Source organism: Mastigoproctus giganteus, chromosome 9 (assembly GCF_048544385.1).
Source record: "Mastigoproctus giganteus isolate SK-2022 chromosome 9, ASM4854438v1, whole genome shotgun sequence".
NCBI lineage: Eukaryota > Metazoa > Arthropoda > Arachnida > Uropygi > Thelyphonidae > Mastigoproctus > Mastigoproctus giganteus.
The window spans coordinates 31,351,300-31,372,607 of record NC_143583.1 but is presented as its reverse complement, the minus strand read 5'-3'; the positions used below and the strand labels follow the sequence as shown (position 1 = coordinate 31,372,607).

Genomic DNA, 21,308 nt, shown 5'->3' with positions numbered 1-21,308 from the left:
AGGATCTAGAAAATTTGGAAAGATGGGCTGAGAAGTGGCAACTGAAGTTTAACATTGACAAATGCAAAGTACTGCATATGGATAGAAGTAACCCCAGAGGAATGTACCAACTGTGTGGTACTACACTTAGGGTGGTAGAAAATGAAAAAGACCTGGGAGTACAGTCAGGTCTCACATAACGCAAGTTCGATTAATGCGTTTTCAGTTACTGCTATTTGAAAAAATTATACCACTTTTCAATTCACCATGCAAATTTCCAGTTAACACGATCTTTTTTTTTTTATACGATAGTTGAAAAAGATTTGAATCGCGCGTTAAGCTTACCACACGTTGGACAGGCAGTAAACAAACGTTGGCCTCATGCCCGCCTCTGTGTGTTCCGTCAGCCATCGGAAGAAGACATGTTACTTGTTTGTCTCCCGCTAATAAAGTCAATGCAGACTTACATTTAACTTAAAAATTCAAATTTTTATATGAGCCAGATGAAAATGTTACCGCAAAGGAGATAACGGTAAAAGAACTAAACAAAATCTTTTGTATCACAGAGAACCTCAAACCTTCTGTTTGAGGTTCTCTGCGATATATATTTCGCCAAGGCCCAGAGAAGATTGTTGTCAGCTATCAGAAATTGATTGATGAAAAGAGAAAGTCAACACTGTTCAAATATTTCCGCAACAGTCATTTCTTCATTGAATATTTTGTCAGAGGTTCCCAAACTTTCTCGGTTCACGTCGCCCTTAGTGTCTCAGTAATTTTTTTCCCTATACACCCAGACCAAAAGAAATACCTAACAGTTCCGTTTAGTAGTTGGGTCCAAACAACTAAGAAATGTTGAAACTATGAACTTCCTCGAGCTAGTAGTTTGCGCGGTGTGCAACAGATGTCGAGTATCACTTGACGAAAATTTAAAATATTCCGTGGCGCACAGTTTGGGAACCGCTGTTTTATGCAATAAACATTTAATTACATAATTTTTTCATTATCTTTTATATTGTATACAGTTAAAAAGTTATTTAAAAGGTATTTTTAAAATTCTTTATGGACATTCCAGAAGGTCAAGGACAAATTATAATTTTTCCTATTGATTATTATATTCGATTAACGCGTTTCCATTTTGTGCGATTCACACGAATTAATCACGTTAATCGAGGCCAGCCTGTAATTGTGCAGTCATATATGAAATTTTCTGAACAATGCAGACAGGCTGCAAGAGCAGGTCATGGGTTTTGTCAATGATATACAGGAATTTTGCTAGCAGAGAAAAGGAGGTGATTGTCCCTCTGTATAAGGCAATGGTCAGGCCATGCCTTGAGTACTGCGTATATAGGATCTGGAAGTCTCATTTTAGAAAGGATGTAGATTTGCTTGAGCATGTACAGAGAAGGGCAACAAGATTGGTGAGGGGAATGAAGGAATCCTCTTACCAAGAGAGGCTTAAGTTCTGCAAATTGCAGCGGCTGGAGACTAGGCACCTGCGAGGTGATCTGATTGAGGTCTATAAGGCCCTGAATTGGTTGAGCACGCTGAATTCTGATGGGATTCTTCCACTTGTTCAGATTACAAACCTAAGGGGGCATAAATTCAAATTGAGGTAAGACAGCTATAGAATAGATGTGTGGAAATTTGCCTTTAGCCAGCAGGTGGTTAATTGCTGGAACAAACTTCCATCTGTCTTTGAAGTTGATAGGCTAAATAAATTAAGGAGGAACTGGACAAACATTTAGAGGGAATGGTTGTGTGAATTTTTTTTTTTTGAATAATGCTACGTAAGCTCATACACTTGCTTTCTTGCATCACATGCCACTATTACTATTATTACTTCCTGATCTTTTCCTCATGTTTTCTGGAGGTTGCTGGTGTTGGGCACCACTATGTCAATCAGGTGGGTAGCCATTTTCTTCTTGTTGAGCAGGGTTGTCTGGTCTGTTATATAAGATAATCTTGTCCATTTTTATGGCACAGTCCCAGTATAGTCTATCAGTAGATGTCTCTAGTATGGCCTGAGGCTCGTATAATACAGTTAACTTCCTTTGATCAGCTGGTATTTCTGTGTTAGCACCTAATGTATATTCCTGGCCATCTGGTCATGTCTGTGAGTGTACTCCACATGGGTAAATGATCATCCTGCAGCGAAGTGCCGGATTGATTCTGGGGCAAAGTGGCATTGACGACATATGTCATTTGTTACTACAGAGTCCTAGGCGATGTATTTTCTGTAGCTCCTGGTGTCGATATCCTGATCTTGGATAGCAAGTTCTTCTCCTTCAGTCTCGGAGAAGAGCTTTCCTTTCGTGAGCCAAGTACTGGAAGCCATCTTATCTATGTAGTTTTGATGGAGATCATTGTGTCAGCCATGGAGTGTCTTCTTCACCCATCTTTGTCTTTATTTCTTCTTTCTGTGTGAGTGTAGTCCCTCTGTTGATGTAATCGCCGCCTTCTTTTGTTCAATGAAATCAGTCAATCCCTTCCCTCCTTCTTTACAGGCTATAGTCAGTCTCCAGATGTCAACTTCGAGTGGTGTTAGCTTTAAGTATTAATGGCATATGATGCAAGAAAGCAAGATTATACAGCATCAGCCAAAAAAATAAATAAATACTTCCCCATCCCATTCTCTCCAAAAGTTTGTCCAATCCTTTCTTGAATTTATTTAAGCTATCAACATCCACAACAGATGAAAGTTTGTTCCAACAATCAACTATTCCCTGGATAAAGGCAAATTTCACACATCTATTCTCCAACCGTCTTTCCTCAATTTGAATTTATAACCCCTTCAAGTGCATAATCTGAACAAAAGGAAGAATCCCACTAGCATTCAGCTTGCTCAAACATTCAAAGTCTTACACACCTCAATCAAACCATCTTGCAAGTGCCTAGTCTCCAGATACTGCAGTTTGCAGAAATTAAGTGTTTCTTGGTAAGAGAGCCCCTTTATTACCCCTCATCAATCTCGTTGTTCTCTGTACTCTTTCCAGAAGCTCTACATCCTTCCTAAAATGAGGCCCCCAGACCTGCATGCAGTACTCAAAGTGTGGCCTAACCATTGCCTTATACAAAGGGATAGACACCTCCTTATCCCAGCTGGCAAAATTCCTGTTTATTACTGACAAGGCCCATGAGCTACTCTGGCAGATTGTTTACAGTGCTCTGAAAATTTCATACCTGACTGCACAACTACCCCCGGGTCTTTTTTATTCTCCACTACCGTGAGTGTAGTACCACACAGTTGGTACATTACTCTGGGGTTACTGCTACCCATATGCAGTACTTTGCATTTGGCAACGTTAAACTTTAGTCGCCATCTTCAGCCCATCTGTCCAACTTTTCAAAATCCTGTTGCGGTAGCGTACTGTCATTAACAACCCTACCAGCCTTCATATCGTCTAAAACTTGTACATTAAGCCTGATATACCTTCAACAATAAAATACAGAAAATAACAATTGGCCCAACACTGAATCCTGGGGAACTCCACTAATAACATTAGTTAACGAAGAGCAATTTCCATTGATAACCACTCTCTGTCTTCTCCCACTCAACCATCTCTTTATCCATAGCAGCAATTTGCCCTTAATGCTATCACATTATGCTGCGCCAATTTGTACTAGCATCAAAAGCTTTCCTGAAATCCAAGTATATGAAATCAAAACTATTTCTTGCATCCAATTCCTCTGTGACCACATCGTAGTATCCAATCAAACTGGACAGACAAGACTTCCCCCTTAACAAATGCTGCTTTGTCTGAACTATAACTGCAGTTCTTGTAGATTATCCTGCAATGCTTCTTTACCCAGTGACTCCATTAATTTCCCCAGAACAGAAGTTAAACTAACAGGTCTGTAATTACTCATGTCACCCTTTGATCCCCCTTTGTGAATTGGAGATACATTTGCACATCCCCTGAGTCCAAGGGTGCTCTCATAATTATGGCTAAGGGTTTGCTTACTTCCTTTAATATAACTGGATAGATCCCATCCCCAGGTGCTATCTTATGTTTAACTTATGTTCATCTTATGTTTCACTTTCCTCTCAAACATCGTATGTTTGAGAGAACATATGATGAGGAGCAATTTCTCCTCCACTTTCTTCACTTTTTCCCCAAAGAGGGAGGGTGTACAGGTTCTTGCTCCCTTCTTTTACAGTATATTCATACTTGCTGTTATTGAGCATTGTGGATAGTGGTTGAATACTAGACCATAGTGGGCCCAGGTTTGAACCAACCTGGAATTTCCTCTTCTGAATGGTATCAGTCTTGATGGTGGTCCTCTATTTTGCTATGGCTGCTTCTAGGAAGTGTTTCAGTGTCAGGTTGACTTTGTAGATCTTCAGTGTATCTATCAGCCATCTGCAAAGTATGGAGTCAAAGGCCATGCAGTAGTCAATGTGGGTGTACTGGTTGAGGTGCTTCTCATAGGTCTGCTTCATAACTGAAAGCATCAATGGTCAATTGCTCCTTTCATCCTTTGCTCATCTGCTTACATCACTTCTGCTGCTCAGCCATGATGTTCTGGCTCTCCCAATAGTCTGATATCTTCTTAGTTATGCAGCTGGTCAGGATCTTGTACATTGTTGGGAGACAGATGATGCCTGCCTGGCAATCTAAAGGTCGCAGGATCGAATCCCGCCTCGGGCTTGGATCAGAGTCAAGTTAGCAATAACACAGTTATTGCTAACTTTGCTGCTCTACTGGTTATCCCAAAACTCCTCGAGTACCTTCTGGTTGGGGTGTCAATTGCCTTCCTTCACCTCTTGTCAAATTTTTCTGTAGAAGGTTCTATGGTTTTCATCAAATATCCTGTTGTCTTTTTTCCTCTGGGCACTCTCTGTAATGGCAACGTCTCTTGGTGAGTCTCTTTGACACCCTCAAGCAGGAGTTTCTGCTTGAGGGTGTCAAAGTGTTCTTAGATCCTCTGATTATAGGTCTCATGTTTGCTGTGGATGTTGTCTTTCTTGAGGATGGCTTTCACTTTTCTGATCAGCTTCTTACTTTTGTTACTGGGTCAGTTGTCCTCTCTTCACTCATCTTTTCTATCTTCTGCTGTGGCCTTCTCCCCGGGTGGTGGTTCCTTCTGCTAGGGCTTTCTTCCACTCTTCTTCTATTCTGTATATTGCGATCTTGTCTGTTTCCACTTTGGCTGCTCCAGGTTGTAGTCCTTGTACTTGCTGTTCCTCCGCCAGTTCTGGTTCCATTGTGTCCGTATTCATTGTTGTTTGTAGCTGGTTGTTCATATCCTGCTTGATTTTTTTCAAGATTGCATACGCTATCAGGTTCTTCTTGACAACACTATGTCTCTGATCTGCTGTCCACTGTTTGGTGACCTGAATAATAGGGGACTATTCCAACCATTTATTGTGTAGTGTTGTTCAGTACATTGTCATGTCTGTCTTCAGCTTTTTTATTCCATAGTATGCCCACATGATGAATGTATTCATTTCGATGCTCCACTTCAAGTGTTGGCTTCTTGTTCTTCCTTTCTGGGTGGTTAGTAGCACAGTTATGCAGGAAGCACTTCCAAATGGTTGGGCACTTCCAAATTGTTGAGCAGAAGACTGTCTCTGACTTTTTGAACCAACCAGCTATGGAGGTGGACCTCTTTTAGCTTTGGCTCTTGCATCCAGTGGTGGGGGGTAGTTATGGGAGCAACACCAGATGATGCCACTCTCTGATTCAGCCGTCACTTCAACCTTGGAGAAGGTCTATTGAAGCGACTTTCACGATTTTTTTAATTATCATTATTATTATCAATATTATTCTTTGCTTAATTTTAAGGATATAACAACATTCCTAATAGTAGTAGCAAATGATGCAAGGAAGGAAGCTTATACACCAGTCAAAAAAAAAAAAAAAAAAAAAAAACTTGCCATACCACCTACTCATCCCTTCTAATAATTTATATGGTTCTTCCTTAAATTTATTCAACCTACTCACTTCCACAACACCAAATGGAAGGTTGTTTCAACAATCAATTACTCTTGTGCTGAAAGCAAAGTTTCACACATATATCTTGCAACTATCCTTTCTCAATTTAAATTTATTCAACCTTATGTGATCCATCTGAGAAACAGTAAGGAATCCATTTAAAACCTTAAGCAAGCACATCAATCATGTCTCCTCACAGGTGTCCAGTTTCCGAATGCTGCAATTTACGAAGACTTGGTCTTTCTTGATAACAGTACCCTTTTGTGCCACTGACTAAGCTTGTTGCTCTTCTCTGCACCTGTTCCAGCAAATCCATATCCTTCCTAAAATAAAGCAGAAACCTGCATACAGTACATTGTTTTTACTTAGACACAATTTTATGTTTAAAGAAACATTCTCTGGAAGACAGTAAGTTTAGCATATTAACTTAATCTGATGCACATCAGCATTATAGCCCATGCTGTAATACATATAGACAGTCATTCTTAAGCAGTCAAGATACAAGTGGTGTAAAAGTAAAGATACATGAAATGAACTACTCAATTCTGTTGGCAACATACTCTGAACTCTGGACTCTTAGCATCAACGATTTTTATTTTTATTTGTTTTTTGCTTGGGCTGAGATTAATGTATGTCCACAGAATGAACTTTGATAAAATTCTGAGTTTTGTTCTGATTTACAGCTGGGCCCAAAAGTATTTGCTTTTAGCCATAAATTCTAGACTTTTACTTTTCGACCATTATTTAGAAATTTTCACAATAACGAGGATTTTGGATTGTTATTTACCAACATTCCAAAAATTACAGTGCCCTGAATGGACTCTCTCAAATATAAGTGGCAGCAAATGTGTTAAAGATGGAATGCAAAAGTTAAATATTTCCCAAATAAACTTGATAATTGTTTCAAGGGCATAGTTTTTTCCCAACAGGTCTAGTAGGAATGTATTGCACTATTTATTTTTTACATTAATGATAAAGTATATTTATTTGGAATCTTATAGTAGAACATGGAATTTTTACCATATAATCTGAATCATCAGTTCTGGTGCTTGAAACTTTAAATGCATCTTGTGATTGAGCCATGGAATAATGTTTTTTTTTTATACATATTTAAATGCATTTGTGATAATTGTCTCATATATATACACAAGTTTAACAATTATTGATGAAAATAGTTGTTTGGAACTTGTTATTTGAAAGTGGAAATCTTAGATTCTAAGTTCTACAGCAGATTATATAAATTGCCATTAAATTACAAACCTACAATAAAAGCAGCAGGAAGCCATCTGAAAAAAAAAAGTAGTCTATTTCCTTAGCTTTTCCTCAAAGGAAAAGGTAAAAAAACAGGCTGTACAGCTTAATTTTGCCTTTGTACAAGAACTCCCACAAGATATGAGTGAACTTTAAAAGTCATAACTAAAATCCCTGTTGATAAAATTTTTATTTCATGTGTAAACTTCACAATGGTCATTAAGACCGAGTTCAGTTTGATCTAATGATGGCATAATAAAATTATTAATAATTATAATTGAAATAATCAATTAACAAATGAAAAATAAAAAATATATATATATATAAAAAATAAAAAAAAGGAGGGATTCAAACTGTTATCAAAACTGAAGCATGTCTTCCATTGTGTGCTTACATGCTCGCGCTCTCTCTCTCTCTCTCTCTCTCAATTATGCCCATCAATAGTACATAAATGATGGATAAAGCCAAGGCTGCTTATGAGAAAGAACTGCCTAAGAGAGCAATGAATGGAGATAAGGAATTTTTCGTGTAGGTGAATACAAGGAAGAAAAAAAGAGAATCAGTTCAGACCATTGGTGCATTTGGTATCGGAAAGTATGAGACAACCCAGCTGATGTTACAGATAATCTGAACAGGTATACCTTGCATCTGTTTTTACTGAAGAAAGACCATTTATGCTGAAAAATTAGTCATATGAAATTAATGACTTTGAAATTACAGACGACTGCTTATTTAGAAAAACTTCCGAGCATAAAGGCAAGTAAAGCTCTTGGATTTGATGACTCATACCCAGTAATTTTGAAGGAGGCTGCCAGGGGGAGTGTACTAAACCACTGAAGTTCATTATGAGGGCATCTTTGGACTTGGGAGATATTCCATTCCAATATTGGAGAAGTGCCAATGTATCACCAATCATAAAGGCAGTTCTAAAGAGTGAAGTCGATAACTACAGACTAGTTAGTCTGACTTCAGTGGTAGGGAAATTCTTAGAGACAATGATTAAGAGTGCAATCCAGAAACATTTAGATATAAATGACATTTTGAAGGACAGGCAACATGGTTTTGTTAAGGGAAAATGAAGGCTATTATTTAGTAGGCTATTTTGACACAGTTATTGATAAGCTAGATGTAGAGAACAATTTAAACATAGTTAATTTAGATTTTAGCAAAACATTTGACCCTAAATCTCATGAGAGGTTACTGTATAACCTGGAACATGTTGGGATTACTGGAAAGACTCTAAGATGGATTGCCGGTGGCTGCAGAGCAGAAAGCAGAGGATTGTGATTAATGCATACTCTTCAGATTGGTGTAACATCAGAAGTTATGTCCTCCAAGGAAAGATTCTCGGACCACTGTTGTTTCTAATTTTCATAAATGACAAAGGAACAGAAGATGTGATGTCAAAATTTGCAGACAACAAAGATTGGTAGAGTCGTTAATGATTAGTGCCAAGCAGCACTCCTTCAGAATGACTCAAACAGACTTCAAGAATGGTCAGATATGTTTTAATGAAGCAAAATGAAAGGTAAAAAAAGACTTCCATTATGTGCACCACAGAGCTTGGCAACCAGACATCTTAGAGATGACTTGATTGAGGTTTATAAGGCTCTGAGAGGGGTTAGTAAAATGAATGAATGGAATTTTCACTATTATAAAGAAGAGGGCACTGTTTACATTTGGAGGAAGTTGTTCAGTAATAGAATTAACTTTGACAGCAAAAAAGCATTACACTTAGGATTGATCCTTGAGGAATTTCCTCCGCTTGGCAAACAGTAATAGTATTTGCCATATAGTGCAAAGAAGCCACAGCGTTTTGTTGCACTGGCCAAAAAAAAAAAAAAAAAACACTAGGTAGATAAGAAAATAGAAATTATATGCTTCCCTCCTCACACAGGTAACTATCCAGTTAACCTTTGAATTTATTCAAACTGTCAGATCAACTACCTGTGAGGCCAACTTGTTCCAGCAATCAATGACTCGCTGGCTAAAAGAAAACTTCCTACAATTTAATCTAAACCTCAACCCCTGTAATTTTAATTTATGATCCATAGTTCTGGAATTCTTTAGTGAGAATTCCACCTTCATTCATTTTACTAATCCCTCTCCAAGCCTTATAAACCTCAATCAGGTCATCTCTGAGGTGCCTGGTTGCTAAGCTCTGTAGCCCACATAATCAGTCTTTCCTCAAATGGTCATCCTTCTGCCAATCTTACTACTGGAGTTGCCTGGAGTGACCCTTTCGAGAATCTCAATGTCTTTTTTAAGATGAAGTCTCCATACTCCAACACAGTATTCCAAATGGGGTTTTACAATTGCCTTATACAGTGGGATTATGACCTCCCTATCTATACAGGATAATGTTCAATAAATCATCAATAAAACACCGCAGGCTTTCCTAGCTGCCTGTTCACCTGTTCAGAAAACTTCATATCTGCCCATATTGTAACTCCCAGATCCTTTTCTTTCGCTACTGTTTTTAATTCAACCCCACCAAGTGTATAATTTATTTGTGGGTTGCTATTCCCCAAGTATAAGACCTTGCATTTAGCAGCATTAAAACATAGCTGCCACTTCTCTGACCACCTCTGAAGTCTGTTCAAGTCATCCTGAAGGAGCACTGCTTGGCACTGATCATGCCAAGTTTTCAAATCGTGACTTCTATCCCTTCGTCGGTGTCGTATTAAAATGAGAAACAACAGTGATCCAAGAATTAATCCTTGAAGGACCCACTCCTGACATTACCCCATATTGTAACTCCCAGATCCTTTTCTTTCGCTACTGTTTTTAATTCAACCCCACCAAGTGTATAATTTATTTGTGGGTTGCTATTCCCCAAGTATAAGACCTTGCATTTAGCAGCATTAAAACAGGCACATGATGCAAGAAAGCAAGCTTATACAGCATCAGCCAAAAAAAAAACCCTTCCCATTTCACCCAATTGGTCACTCAAAATGTTTGTCTAGTTCAGTCTTAAATTTATTTCAACTATCAACATCCACAACAACTGGCTAAAGGCAAAAGGCAAAAGGCAAACTTCTGCTGGCTAAAGGCAAACTTCCACACATCTATTCTACAATTACTACTTCTATTCTCCAACCAAAGAATATTATATAGTAGCCTCTCGTGAGAGACTGAGTCAAATACTTTGCTAAAATCCAAATAAACTATAGAAATTGTTCCCTAAATTCAGCTCGTGAGTAACTCTGAAAAAATTGCCTACTAAGTTAGCTAAATATGATTTTCCCTTAACAAAGCCATGTTTGAACACAAACATGGCTTTAAGGGGAAAAGCTGGGAATATTCAGAATGCCATATATATCTAAATGTCCCTGGACTGCATTCTTAATCGTTGCCTCTAAGATTTTCCTACCACTGAGGTGAGGCTAACCAATCTGTAGTTACCAGCTTTATCTTAGAACCGCTTTTATGTATTGGTGATACATTGGCACTTCTCCAACCAAATAAATATCTCTTGAGTACAAAGATGCCCTCATAATTAACCACAATGGTTCAATACACTCCCTTGCACTCTCCCTCAACACTACAGGACACAGGTAGTTCTCGACTTTCCGAGTTAATTCGTTCCTAGCGCACGCTCGTAAAGCGAAAACTCGTAAAATGGGAATTTATTTCCCATAGACATAATGTTAAAATTAGGGGTTACGTTATCAACAATAAAATGTTGATAACATAATAGCTAATTAGTTTATGTTTAAACAATGATTGATTTATTCAAAGAAATGAAAACGTAACCTGTAAAATCAAGCAAGTTATAATAATAGAGAAATTATTTATGACTTACAAATGTTAAAGAATGTTTATTCTTCACCATCATCATCGACTAAATGCACACTCGTTGATCACTCATTATTGGCTCGGCACTCGTTCGTTTGTTGCACAAGGAGTCGTCTTCTTCAGAAATGCTCCAAGAGGCATTTGTTTCCAAATAACCTTCTCTTTTCTTTATAAATTTCAATCGATGCATAAGCATTTTTTTAACAGAACGCACAAATTGCAACTAACATGATTTGCGCTGAGTAACAAGTTTACGAAGCTTACAAAAAAGGAATGAAGAGAAGATTCTGAAATTTTATTTATGTTTTTTATACGATTGAAGATTTCAGTAAAAGGGAAACACATTTCACCCTCATAAAGTAAAAAAACCACACAATTCCATCTATAGGTATTTTCACAAAGGCAATAACATCTAGTTTACTTCTGTTACTGCTTGCAGTAACAGAAAAGCCTAATAAAATGGAAAGTGCAAATTGTTTTTATTGTTTTATGGTCGTGACTTCCAAAAACGTGCTTTAGAAAAATATCACAAAGCCGTTCAAAATTGGTTCTAATAACATGTGATAACGATGAAAGTGTAGTGCGTTTAATGATTTGAATTGGTAACTAATACAATTTGCACTATAAAAACGACCTTTTAGGGAGTTATATAGCGAAACTTTGAACTTCCAAGATCGTGGAATGAATTACCAAAAACAATCTGTTATTAGGTTCACATTATGATATTTTTGAGATACGATGGTAACGGATTAATATCATAAAGCGGGGTACGCTGTATTGAATAGCTACACGCGTGGTTTGAAATTCGGTATTTATGAATGTTTCACATTATTTTTTGCAATTAATGTTCATATTTTCGATTTTGTTGATACTTGAGGGGAAAAAAACTTGTAAACCCGAGAACTCGTAAAGTGAGAACTGCCTGTATATGCTATCAACTCAGGGATCCTTACTTGCCTTTATGCTTCAAAAAGATTTTCCAACAAACATTCATCTGTAATTACAATATCATTAATTTCATATGGTTCAGCTTCAATCGCACAGCCTCTTCTCATCATGAAGGGTCTTTTGTCAGTAAAAACTGATGCAAAGTACATATTCAATTCATCTGTAACATCAGCTGGGTTTTCTAAGACTTTACCATACAAAGTGCACATAGGTCTGAACTGATTAGCTTTCTTTGTAAATACATTATACATACTGTAGTGGAACTCATCATCACCAATTAGGGTGGCACCACATTTCTGTTAGCTCTATTATGTCAGCATTAGTTGTCCTATCCAGGAGTTCAAATTCAGCCATTTTACTGACAACACGCCTGACATTACTATAGACACAGCTGAGACTAAGTAATCTTCTACAATTTACTGACAAACTCCTTGAAGTTATTTAGGTTTGTATCCCACGCTTTATCTTCCCCTCATCTGAAACAATGATGTTGATAAGATAGTCTTCCCCTCAGACTATCTTATCAACATCAGCTGTTGTGGCAAAACACAAGAATTGACGAGGTGAGTACAAGAATTCACCTCATGAATTCTTGACCCATATCATCAGATAAATGTAGATCTGAATTACCCTCTCTCCCCCAACTAGTAGTTTCCCCAAACCCCTTAGGGTATACTCAATGATACCGGCAAAAATCCTTGCACCACATTTGTTCAAACAAATACTATCTCTAGAAAACAGGCCTTGTGTGCCGGGTTGCATATCATCCAAGTTTCTTGCGACAATGACTTTCAGTTCTCTTTGTGTGAAATACTATCTCTAGAAAATAGATTCCTTCTAACTACATATGGAGGCCATGCTGATAAAAATGGCTGTGTGTGTGTGTGTGTGTGTGTGTGTGTGTGTGTGTGTGTGTGTGTGTGTGTGTGTGTGTGTGTGTGTGTGTGTGAGAGAGAGAGAGAGAGAGAGAGAGAGAGAGAGAGAGAGAGAGAGAGAGAGAGAGAGTCCTACGTGAACCTGGAATGGCCAATTTGAGAGGAAATTTTTAATAAAAATTGCAATGCATCCCCTAAAACCAAAGTATCTTTAAAACTTCCAAATCTCCAAGCAAACTGATTCCTTGTGCTCACATTTCATGAAAATATCACAAACAGTTTCCAAATGGATTAAACAGTTAAGTGTTGACCTGTTTCTTCAGAAGCCAGACTGTATCCTGCAATGGAATTCATTAGCTTCTAAATACTTGAATGGGTTGAGCATGCTGAATTCTGATGGGATCCTTCCACCACTTGTTCAGATTACGAACCTAAAGGGGCATAAATTCAAATTAAGAAAGGACAGATGTAGAATAGATGTGCAAAAATTTGCCTTTTGCCAGCGGGTGGTTAACTGCTGGAACAAACTTCCATCTGTCGTTGTAGTTGATAGGTTGAATAAATTTAAGGAGGAACTGGACAGGCATTTGGAGGGAATGGTGTTTTTTTTTTTCACTGATGCTGCATAAGCTCATACACTTGCTTTCTTGCATCACATACCACCACTACTACTACTACTAATATCACATTAATCAAGTGTTGACCATTCTTTCCAATATCTTGCACAAGCAGCTGGTCAGAGTTATAGGACAATAATTATTTGGTATATCTGGATCTTTTCCTGGTTTAGGAAAGGCTAGTACAATTGCGTTGTGCCACAAGTCTGGAAACTACTCTTCAAGATAGATTCTGTTGCACAGATAGAACAGACAATCGACAAATGAACGACGTTTAATCATCTCATAATGGATGTTGCCTGGCCCAACAGCAGTGGCCTGGGATAGTGTGCCACTTTCAGTTCCCATTGTTTGAAAGGTTGGTTATAAGTTTCACAGGCATTTGAGGACAGCTTTCCCAAGAGTATTCGCAACTGCAGTTGGGTCTGCACATCCATTATGCTCTAGGATTGATGAAAAGTGTGATGTGCATTTTCCCTTCATTTTCCGGACTTTGTCCCAGACAACATTTGGTGCCACCGCCTAGCTAATGAAACATGTGAAGCAGATCCAAGATTCTTTCTGACTTTCACATCTAACGCAAAGTGCTTTGGTACGTGCACATTTGAAGGTTATTAGATTTCTGTTGTAGGATACTGATAGAATATGCCCCTTGTTTTGTTCCTTTCTTGCTTCTGTGCATTCTGCATTTCACTAAGGTTTCGGAAATGGTGGAAACCAAGTCGATGTCTTCGGCATTGCAATTGCTACTGCTTGGACAATACTTTCTGTGATGAACTTAACTGCATTATTAATTAGCTCCTCAAAACACACTGTAACGGCCAACTCAAAAAAAATTTCTACATTTCATTTTCATTAAGAATAGCAAACGTCCGAACCATGTGACAACTATCTCTAATTCAACTGCCACAGACCTTTTTATTTATATGTAGATATTTGTACTATATCTGTTGAAACCTGAAAACAAGATTATTTTATTTATTTGCTCTTTTTTTAATTATTTCTAATTTTTATTTTTAATATTATTAACAGTGGCAAAATGACTCAAGGAAACAAGTTTACAGAGCATTGGCAAATCATCATTTACTTTATCTTGTTTCTAAAATGCTGGTAAAGAAAACGGCTATAGAGTAAATCCAGAATGTTCTACTATTAAGAACACACTTAATTGCTTTTTGGGGGAGGCACATATTTTTATGAAGCAGATATTTTTATCGTCTTTAACAAAATATGAATCCTATCCCACTAATCCTGGTATGAAATGCATGTTATTTCAACTTTTGAGATTAAATGTAACATTATGTACATTCATAGCTAAAGTTTACATCAAATCTATTTAGCAAGAGCACATGATGCTAATAAGCAAGCTTATACAGCATCAGCCAAACACACACACACACACACACACACACACACACACACACACACACACACACACACACACACACACACACTTCTCATTTCACCCATCCACTCGCTCCAAATGTCTGTCTAGTTCTGCCTTGAATCTGATTAAACTATCAACTTCTACGATGGAAGTTTGTTCCAGCAATCAACCACACGCTGGCTAAAGGCAAATTTCCACAAATCTCTCCTACAACTGTCTTTCTTAAATTTGAATTTATGCCCTCTCAGGCGATTATTCTGAGCAAGAAGAAGAATCCCATCAGCATTAAGCATGCTCAAACCATTCAAGACTTTATACACCTCAATCAGATCACCTCGGGGTGCCTAGTCTCCAGACTAGGCACCCCGAGGTGATCTGATCTGATTGAAAAACTTAAGCCTTTCTTTGTAAGAGCAACCCTTTGTTCCATTCACTAATCTTGTTGCCCTTCTCTGTACTCATTCCAACAGCTCTACATCCTTAAAATGAGGCCTCCAGACCAGTATACAGTACTCAAGGTGTGGCCTGACCATTGCCTTATACAAGGGGATAATCACCTTATCCCTGCTAGAAATATTCCTGTATATCACTGAGAAGACACCATGAGCTACTCTTGCAGACCGTCTGCACTGCTCAGAAAACTTCATATCTGCCTGCACAATTGCCCCCAGGTACTTTTCACTCTTTACCATTGTTAGTGTAGTACCACACAGTTGATACGGTACTCTGGGGTTACTGCTTCCCATATGCAGTACTTGACATTTATCAATGTTAAACTTCAGTTGCCGCCTCAGCCCATCTACTCAATTTTTCTAGAACCTGTTGCAGCAGCATACTGTCATTAAAAACCCAGCCTACCTTTGTATCGTCTGCAAACTTGGACATTAAGCTTGATATACCATCATCTATATCATTAATAAATACAGAAAACAACAATGGACCCAACACTGAACCCTGAGGAACTCCACTAATAACATTAGTCCACGTTGAGCAGTGTCCATTGATTACCACTCTCTGTCTTCTGCCACTCAACCATCCCTTTATCCATAGCAGCAATTTGCCTCCAATGCCACACTGCTCCAATTTGTGCAGCAGTCTTCCATGTGCAATAGTATCAAAAGCCTTTCTAAGATCCAAATATATGATATCAAAATTATTCTTTACATCCAGTTCTTTTGTGACTACATCGTAGTATCCAATCAAATTGGTCAGACAAGACTTCCCCTTAACAAATCCATGCTGTGTCAGAGCTATAACTGAAGTCTTGTCTAGATGATCCTGCAATGCTTCTTTAACCAGTGCCTTCATTAATTTCCTTGGAACAGAAGTTAAACTAACAGGTCTGTAATTACCGGTGTCTCCCTTTGATCCTCCATTGTGGATTGGGATCACATTTGCACATCTCCAGTCCATGGGTACCTCCCCTGAGCCCAAGAAAGCTCTCATAATTATGGCTAAAGGTTTGCTACTTCCTTTGCTGCCTCCTTTAATATAACTGGATAGATTCCATCCATCCCAGGTGCCTTTCTTATGTTTATCTTCAACAATTTCTCCTCCACTTTGCTCTCCTTTATTACAAAATTATTTAGCATACTACCAGAATTTAATACACCTCTGGCATTCCTCTCCCTGAATAACTCCTCATGTGTGAATGTAGATGCAAAATATTCATTTAGTTTGTTAGCTACCTTAGCAGGATCATCAACGGTTGAACCATCAATATCAAGTGGACCAGTCTGATTCATCCCCTTCCTTCTAGAGTTTACATATGTAAAGAATTCTTTGCTGTTTTCTTTGCATCCTTTGCCAAAGATTTCTTGTAATCTGCCTTTGCCGCCTAACCTCCTTCTTGACTTGGTTACAGACCAGTTTATATCTATCATAAGCTTCTGTGTCGCCTGGTAATTTATATGTATCCCATGCATTTTTCTTCTCTGCCACATGTCTAATTAGTTCATTTGACATCCATTTATACCTAAGTCTTGAACAACATTTCTTAGTTGGTATGTAAAGCCTAGTAGTTTCCAAGATTAATCCTTGGAAGCTACTAGGTGTGTGTACAGAAGCTACTTGGTGTGTGTGTGTGTATGTGTACTTTTGTGTGTACAGAAAGGACAGACAGGACAGGAAGGGAGGAGGGGGGTTATGCTGTTAGTTAAGAAACATACAAAATCTAAGGTGGTTGTTGTTGTTGTTTATTAGTTGTTGGTGCATCAGCTTCTGTGGCCATAATGCACCACTCTTGGTTTTGCTTTCCTAGACAAAATATAAGGAAGTGCATCCAATTGATGTTGGTAGACAATGCAATGTTGAGTCTGTTTGGTGAGACATAAGCACTGGGAAAGAAAAAATGAGAGTAGGTGTGTGTTATAGGCCTAATGAATCTTATGAGTATAATGAGCAATTGTGCAGAGAAATAGAGTGGGCCAGTAAATCAGAATGTCTTATAATGGGGGATTTTAACTTTCCAGATATTGGCTGGAACTTGTGGGTTGGTCACTCGCACACTAGCAGGACTTTTGTGGACTTGTTTGATGACTGTTTTCTACAGCAACATATTTGAGAGGCAACCAGAGGGAGTAATACTCTTGATCTGATTATCAGCAGTGATTATTCATGCATTAAGAATTTGCAGATAAAGGAACCACTGGGTGACAGTGATCACAGTGTACTGATGTGGGATTTACATAAAGATGTAACTACCATCAAGGGCAAAGGAAAGGGTTTTTGTAAAGGTAACTACAGTAGTCTCAGACAGTTTTTAAATTCTATACAGTGGGATCAACTGATGATGTTGCCAACATTGAATTCTAAATGGGAAGCCTTCAGGGACTTAATTTTGGAGGCTACCAGGCTTTTTATTCTAACTAAAAAATACTGTTCAAGGTTTAGGCCTAAATGGATGTCAGATGAATTAATGAGGCTCGTGGCAGAGAAGAAAAATGTATGTGATGCATATAAAGTATCAGGTGACAGAGAAGCCTATGGCAGATATAAGCTAGTCTGTAATCAAGTCACAAAGTAGATAAGGCAGATTACGAGAAATCTTTGGCAAAGGATGCATAGAAAAACAGAAAAGAGTTCTTTACTTATGTAAACTCTAGAAGGTAAGGGATGAATCAGATTGGACCACTTAACATAGATGGGTTGACTATTGATGTTCATGCTCAGGTAGCTGATAAACTGAATGAGTATTCTGCATCAACATTAACACATGAGGAGTTATTCAATTGGGGGAATACACTCAAGAATGAGGGAAGTGCCAGACGTTTATCAAACTCTAACAGGGAGCTAAGTGATTTTGTAATAACTGAGAGGAAAATGGAGGAGAAATTGTTGAAGTTAAACATAAAAAAGGCACTGGGAGTGGACAGGATCTATCCAGTTATATTAAAGGAGGCAGCAAAGGAAGTAAGCAGACCCTTAGCCATAATTATGAGAACTTCCCTGGACTCAGAGGAGGTCCCCATGGACTGGAGGTGTGCAAATGTATCACCAATTCACAAGGGGGGTTTCAAAAGGTAACACAAATAACTATAGACCTGTTAGTTTAACTTGTGTTCCAGGGAAAATAATGGAGTCGCTGGTTGAAGATGCATTGCAGGATCATCTAGACAAGACTGCAGCAATAATTCATACACAGCATGGGTTTGTTAAAGATAAGTCTTATCTTAACAATTTGACTGGATACTATGATATGGTCACAAAGGAACTGAATACCAGAAATAATTTTGATATCATATACTTGGATTTAGCAATAATCAAGAGAAATGTTAGCAATCAAGGTTAGCAATAATCCAAGAGAAACGTACCAACTGTGTATTACTACACTCAAGAAAGTGGAAAAGACTTGGGGGTAATTGTGCAGTCAAATATGAAGTTCACTGAGCAGTGCAAATGGGCTGCCATGGCAGGTCATGGAGTCTTGTCAATGATATATAGGAACTTTGCTAGCAGGGACAGGGAGGTGATTATCCCATTATACAAGGCAATGGTCAGGCCATGCCTAGAGTACTGTGTACAGGTCTGGAGGCCTCATTTTAGGAAGGATGTAGAGTTGCTAGAATGAGTACAAAGAAGAGCAACAAGACTGGTGAGGGGAACAAAGGAGTGCTTTTACCAAGAAATGCTTAAGTTCTGCAAATTGCAGCACCAGGAGAGTTAGGCACCTGCGAGGTGATCTGATTGAGGTGTATAAGGCCTTGTATAATGGGATGAGCAAGCTTAATGCTGATGGGATTCTTCCTCTTGCTTGGATTAAGGATTTGAGGGGGCACAGATTCAAGTTGAGGAAGAACGGTTGTAGAACAGATGTGCAGAAATTTGCCTTTTGCCAGCAGGTAGTTGAGTAGTGAAACACACTTCCATCTTTTGTTGTGGAAGTTGATAGCCAAAATAAATTTAAGGCTGAGCTGGACAGGCATTTGGAACGAATGGAGGGGTGAAATTGGAGGGGTTTTTTTTTTTGGCTGATACTGCATAAGCTTGCTTTCTTGCATTCAGACGAGGGTATTAAGTACTAAACAAAAAGTTAGCATTAGCATTAGTAGAGGCATATGATGCAAGAAAGCAAGCTTATTCAGCATCAGCCAAAAAAAAAAAAAAAAACAACCACTACTCCCATTTCACCCCTCCATTCGTTCGAAATACCTGTCCAGCTGAGCCTTAAATTTGTTTAGGCTATCAACTTCAACAACAAGCGATGGAAGTCTATTCCACAAGCGATGGAAGTCTATTCCAACTGCCCGCTGGCTAAAGGCAAATTTCCGCACATCTATCCGACATCCGTCCTTCCTCAATTTGAATTTATGCCCTCTCAGGTGATTATTCTGAGCAAGAGAAAGAATCCCATCGGCATTGAGCATGCTCAAACCATTCAAAGCCTTATACACCTCTATCAGATCACCTCGGCGATGCCTAGTCTCCAGGCTCTGTAATTTGCAAAACTTAAGCCTTTCTTCGTAAGAGCAACCCTTTGTTCCATTCACTAATCTTGTTGCCCTTCTCTGTACTCGTTCCAACAGCTCTACATCTGTCCTTAAAATGAGACCTCCAGACCTGTATACAGTACTCAAGGTGTGGCCTGACCAATGCCTTATACAAGGGAATAATCACATCCCTGTCCCTGCTAGAAAAATTCCTATATATCATTGACAAGACACCATGAGCTACTCTTGCAGCTCGTCTGCACTGCTCAGAGAACTTCATATCTGCCTGCACAATTACCCCCAGGTCCTTTTCATTCTCTACCACTGTCAGCGTAGTACCACAGAGTTGATACGTTGATCTGGGGTTACTGTTTCCCATATGTAGTACTTTACATTTGTCAATGTTAAACTTCATTTGCCACCTCTCAGCCCATCTGCTCAACCTTTCCAGATCCTGTTGCAGCAGCATAGTATCAGTAGTGTCCTTAACAACCCTGCCAACCTTTGTATCGTCTGCAAACTTGGACATTAAGCCTGATACACCATCATCAATATCATTTATAAATACAGAAAACAACAATGGACCCAACACTGAACCCTGAGGAACTCCACTAATAACATTAGTCCACGTTGAGCAGTGTCCATTGATTACCACTCTCTGTCTTCTGCCACTCAACCATCCCTTTATCCATAGCAGCAATTGGCCTTGAATGCCACACTTCTCCAATTTGTGCAGCAGTCTTCCATGCGCAACAGTATCAAAAGCCTTTCTAAGATCCAAATATATAATATCAAAGTTATTCCCTGCATCCAGTTCTTTTGTGACTACATCATAGTATCCAATCAAATTGGTCAGACAAGACCTGCCCTTAACAAACCCATGCTGTGTCTGAGCTATAACTGAATTCTTGTCCAGATGATCCTGCAGTGCTTCTTTAACCAGTGCCTCCATTAATTTTCCTGGAACCAAAGTTAAACTAACAGGTCTATAATTACTTGTGTCAGCCTTTGATCCTCCTTTGTGAATTGGGGTTACATTTGCACATCTCCAGTCCATGGGTACCTCCCCTGAGTCCAAAGAAGCTCTCATAATTATGGCTAGGGGTTTGCTTACTTCCTTTGCTGCCTCCTTTAATATAACTGGATAGATCCCATCCACCCCGGGTTGATTAAGTTGATTATGTCCAAAGATTAATGTAGTAATGTTATATTGTCTAATAATAAATAACAATATTCTATAAAAATTTATATAAAATGTATTCTTTTTAATAAAAAATTTTAACTTTATAATAAAAGTTTACCATTTTCTGAACAATAATACTGTTTTGGATCTCTAATAAAGTTGGCAAAGAATTTACTGCAAGATTCACAACTGAACTGACGATAGCGCCTTTGTACATGAGAATAATATTTCACCAATCCACAAACTGTACAAGTGATTTCTCCAGCTTGGTCAAAGCGGCCAACAGAAGCTAAAATAAAAAAACCAGATAATAACAGCAATTATCAGAAAGCATAAAAGAAAATATTAATTTCATTTAATCTAAAACTTAATTCCAAAAGTAATATTAGAACTAATGCATATGAGC

The 21,308-nt window shown here is 38.4% G+C and overlaps 1 protein-coding gene across 1 annotated transcript in view; it reads right to left on the bottom strand.

Moving 5' to 3' along the window:
- LOC150080133 (uncharacterized) overlaps nucleotides 1-21,308 on the bottom strand; it is a 348,537-nt gene that overhangs the window by 264,686 nt on the left and 62,543 nt on the right. Inside the window, exon 3 of the mRNA XM_090380622.1 lies at nucleotides 21,021-21,191. Coding sequence (XP_090236748.1) covers nucleotides 21,021-21,191 — 171 coding nt within the window. The remainder of the gene's footprint in view (nucleotides 1-21,020; nucleotides 21,192-21,308) is intronic.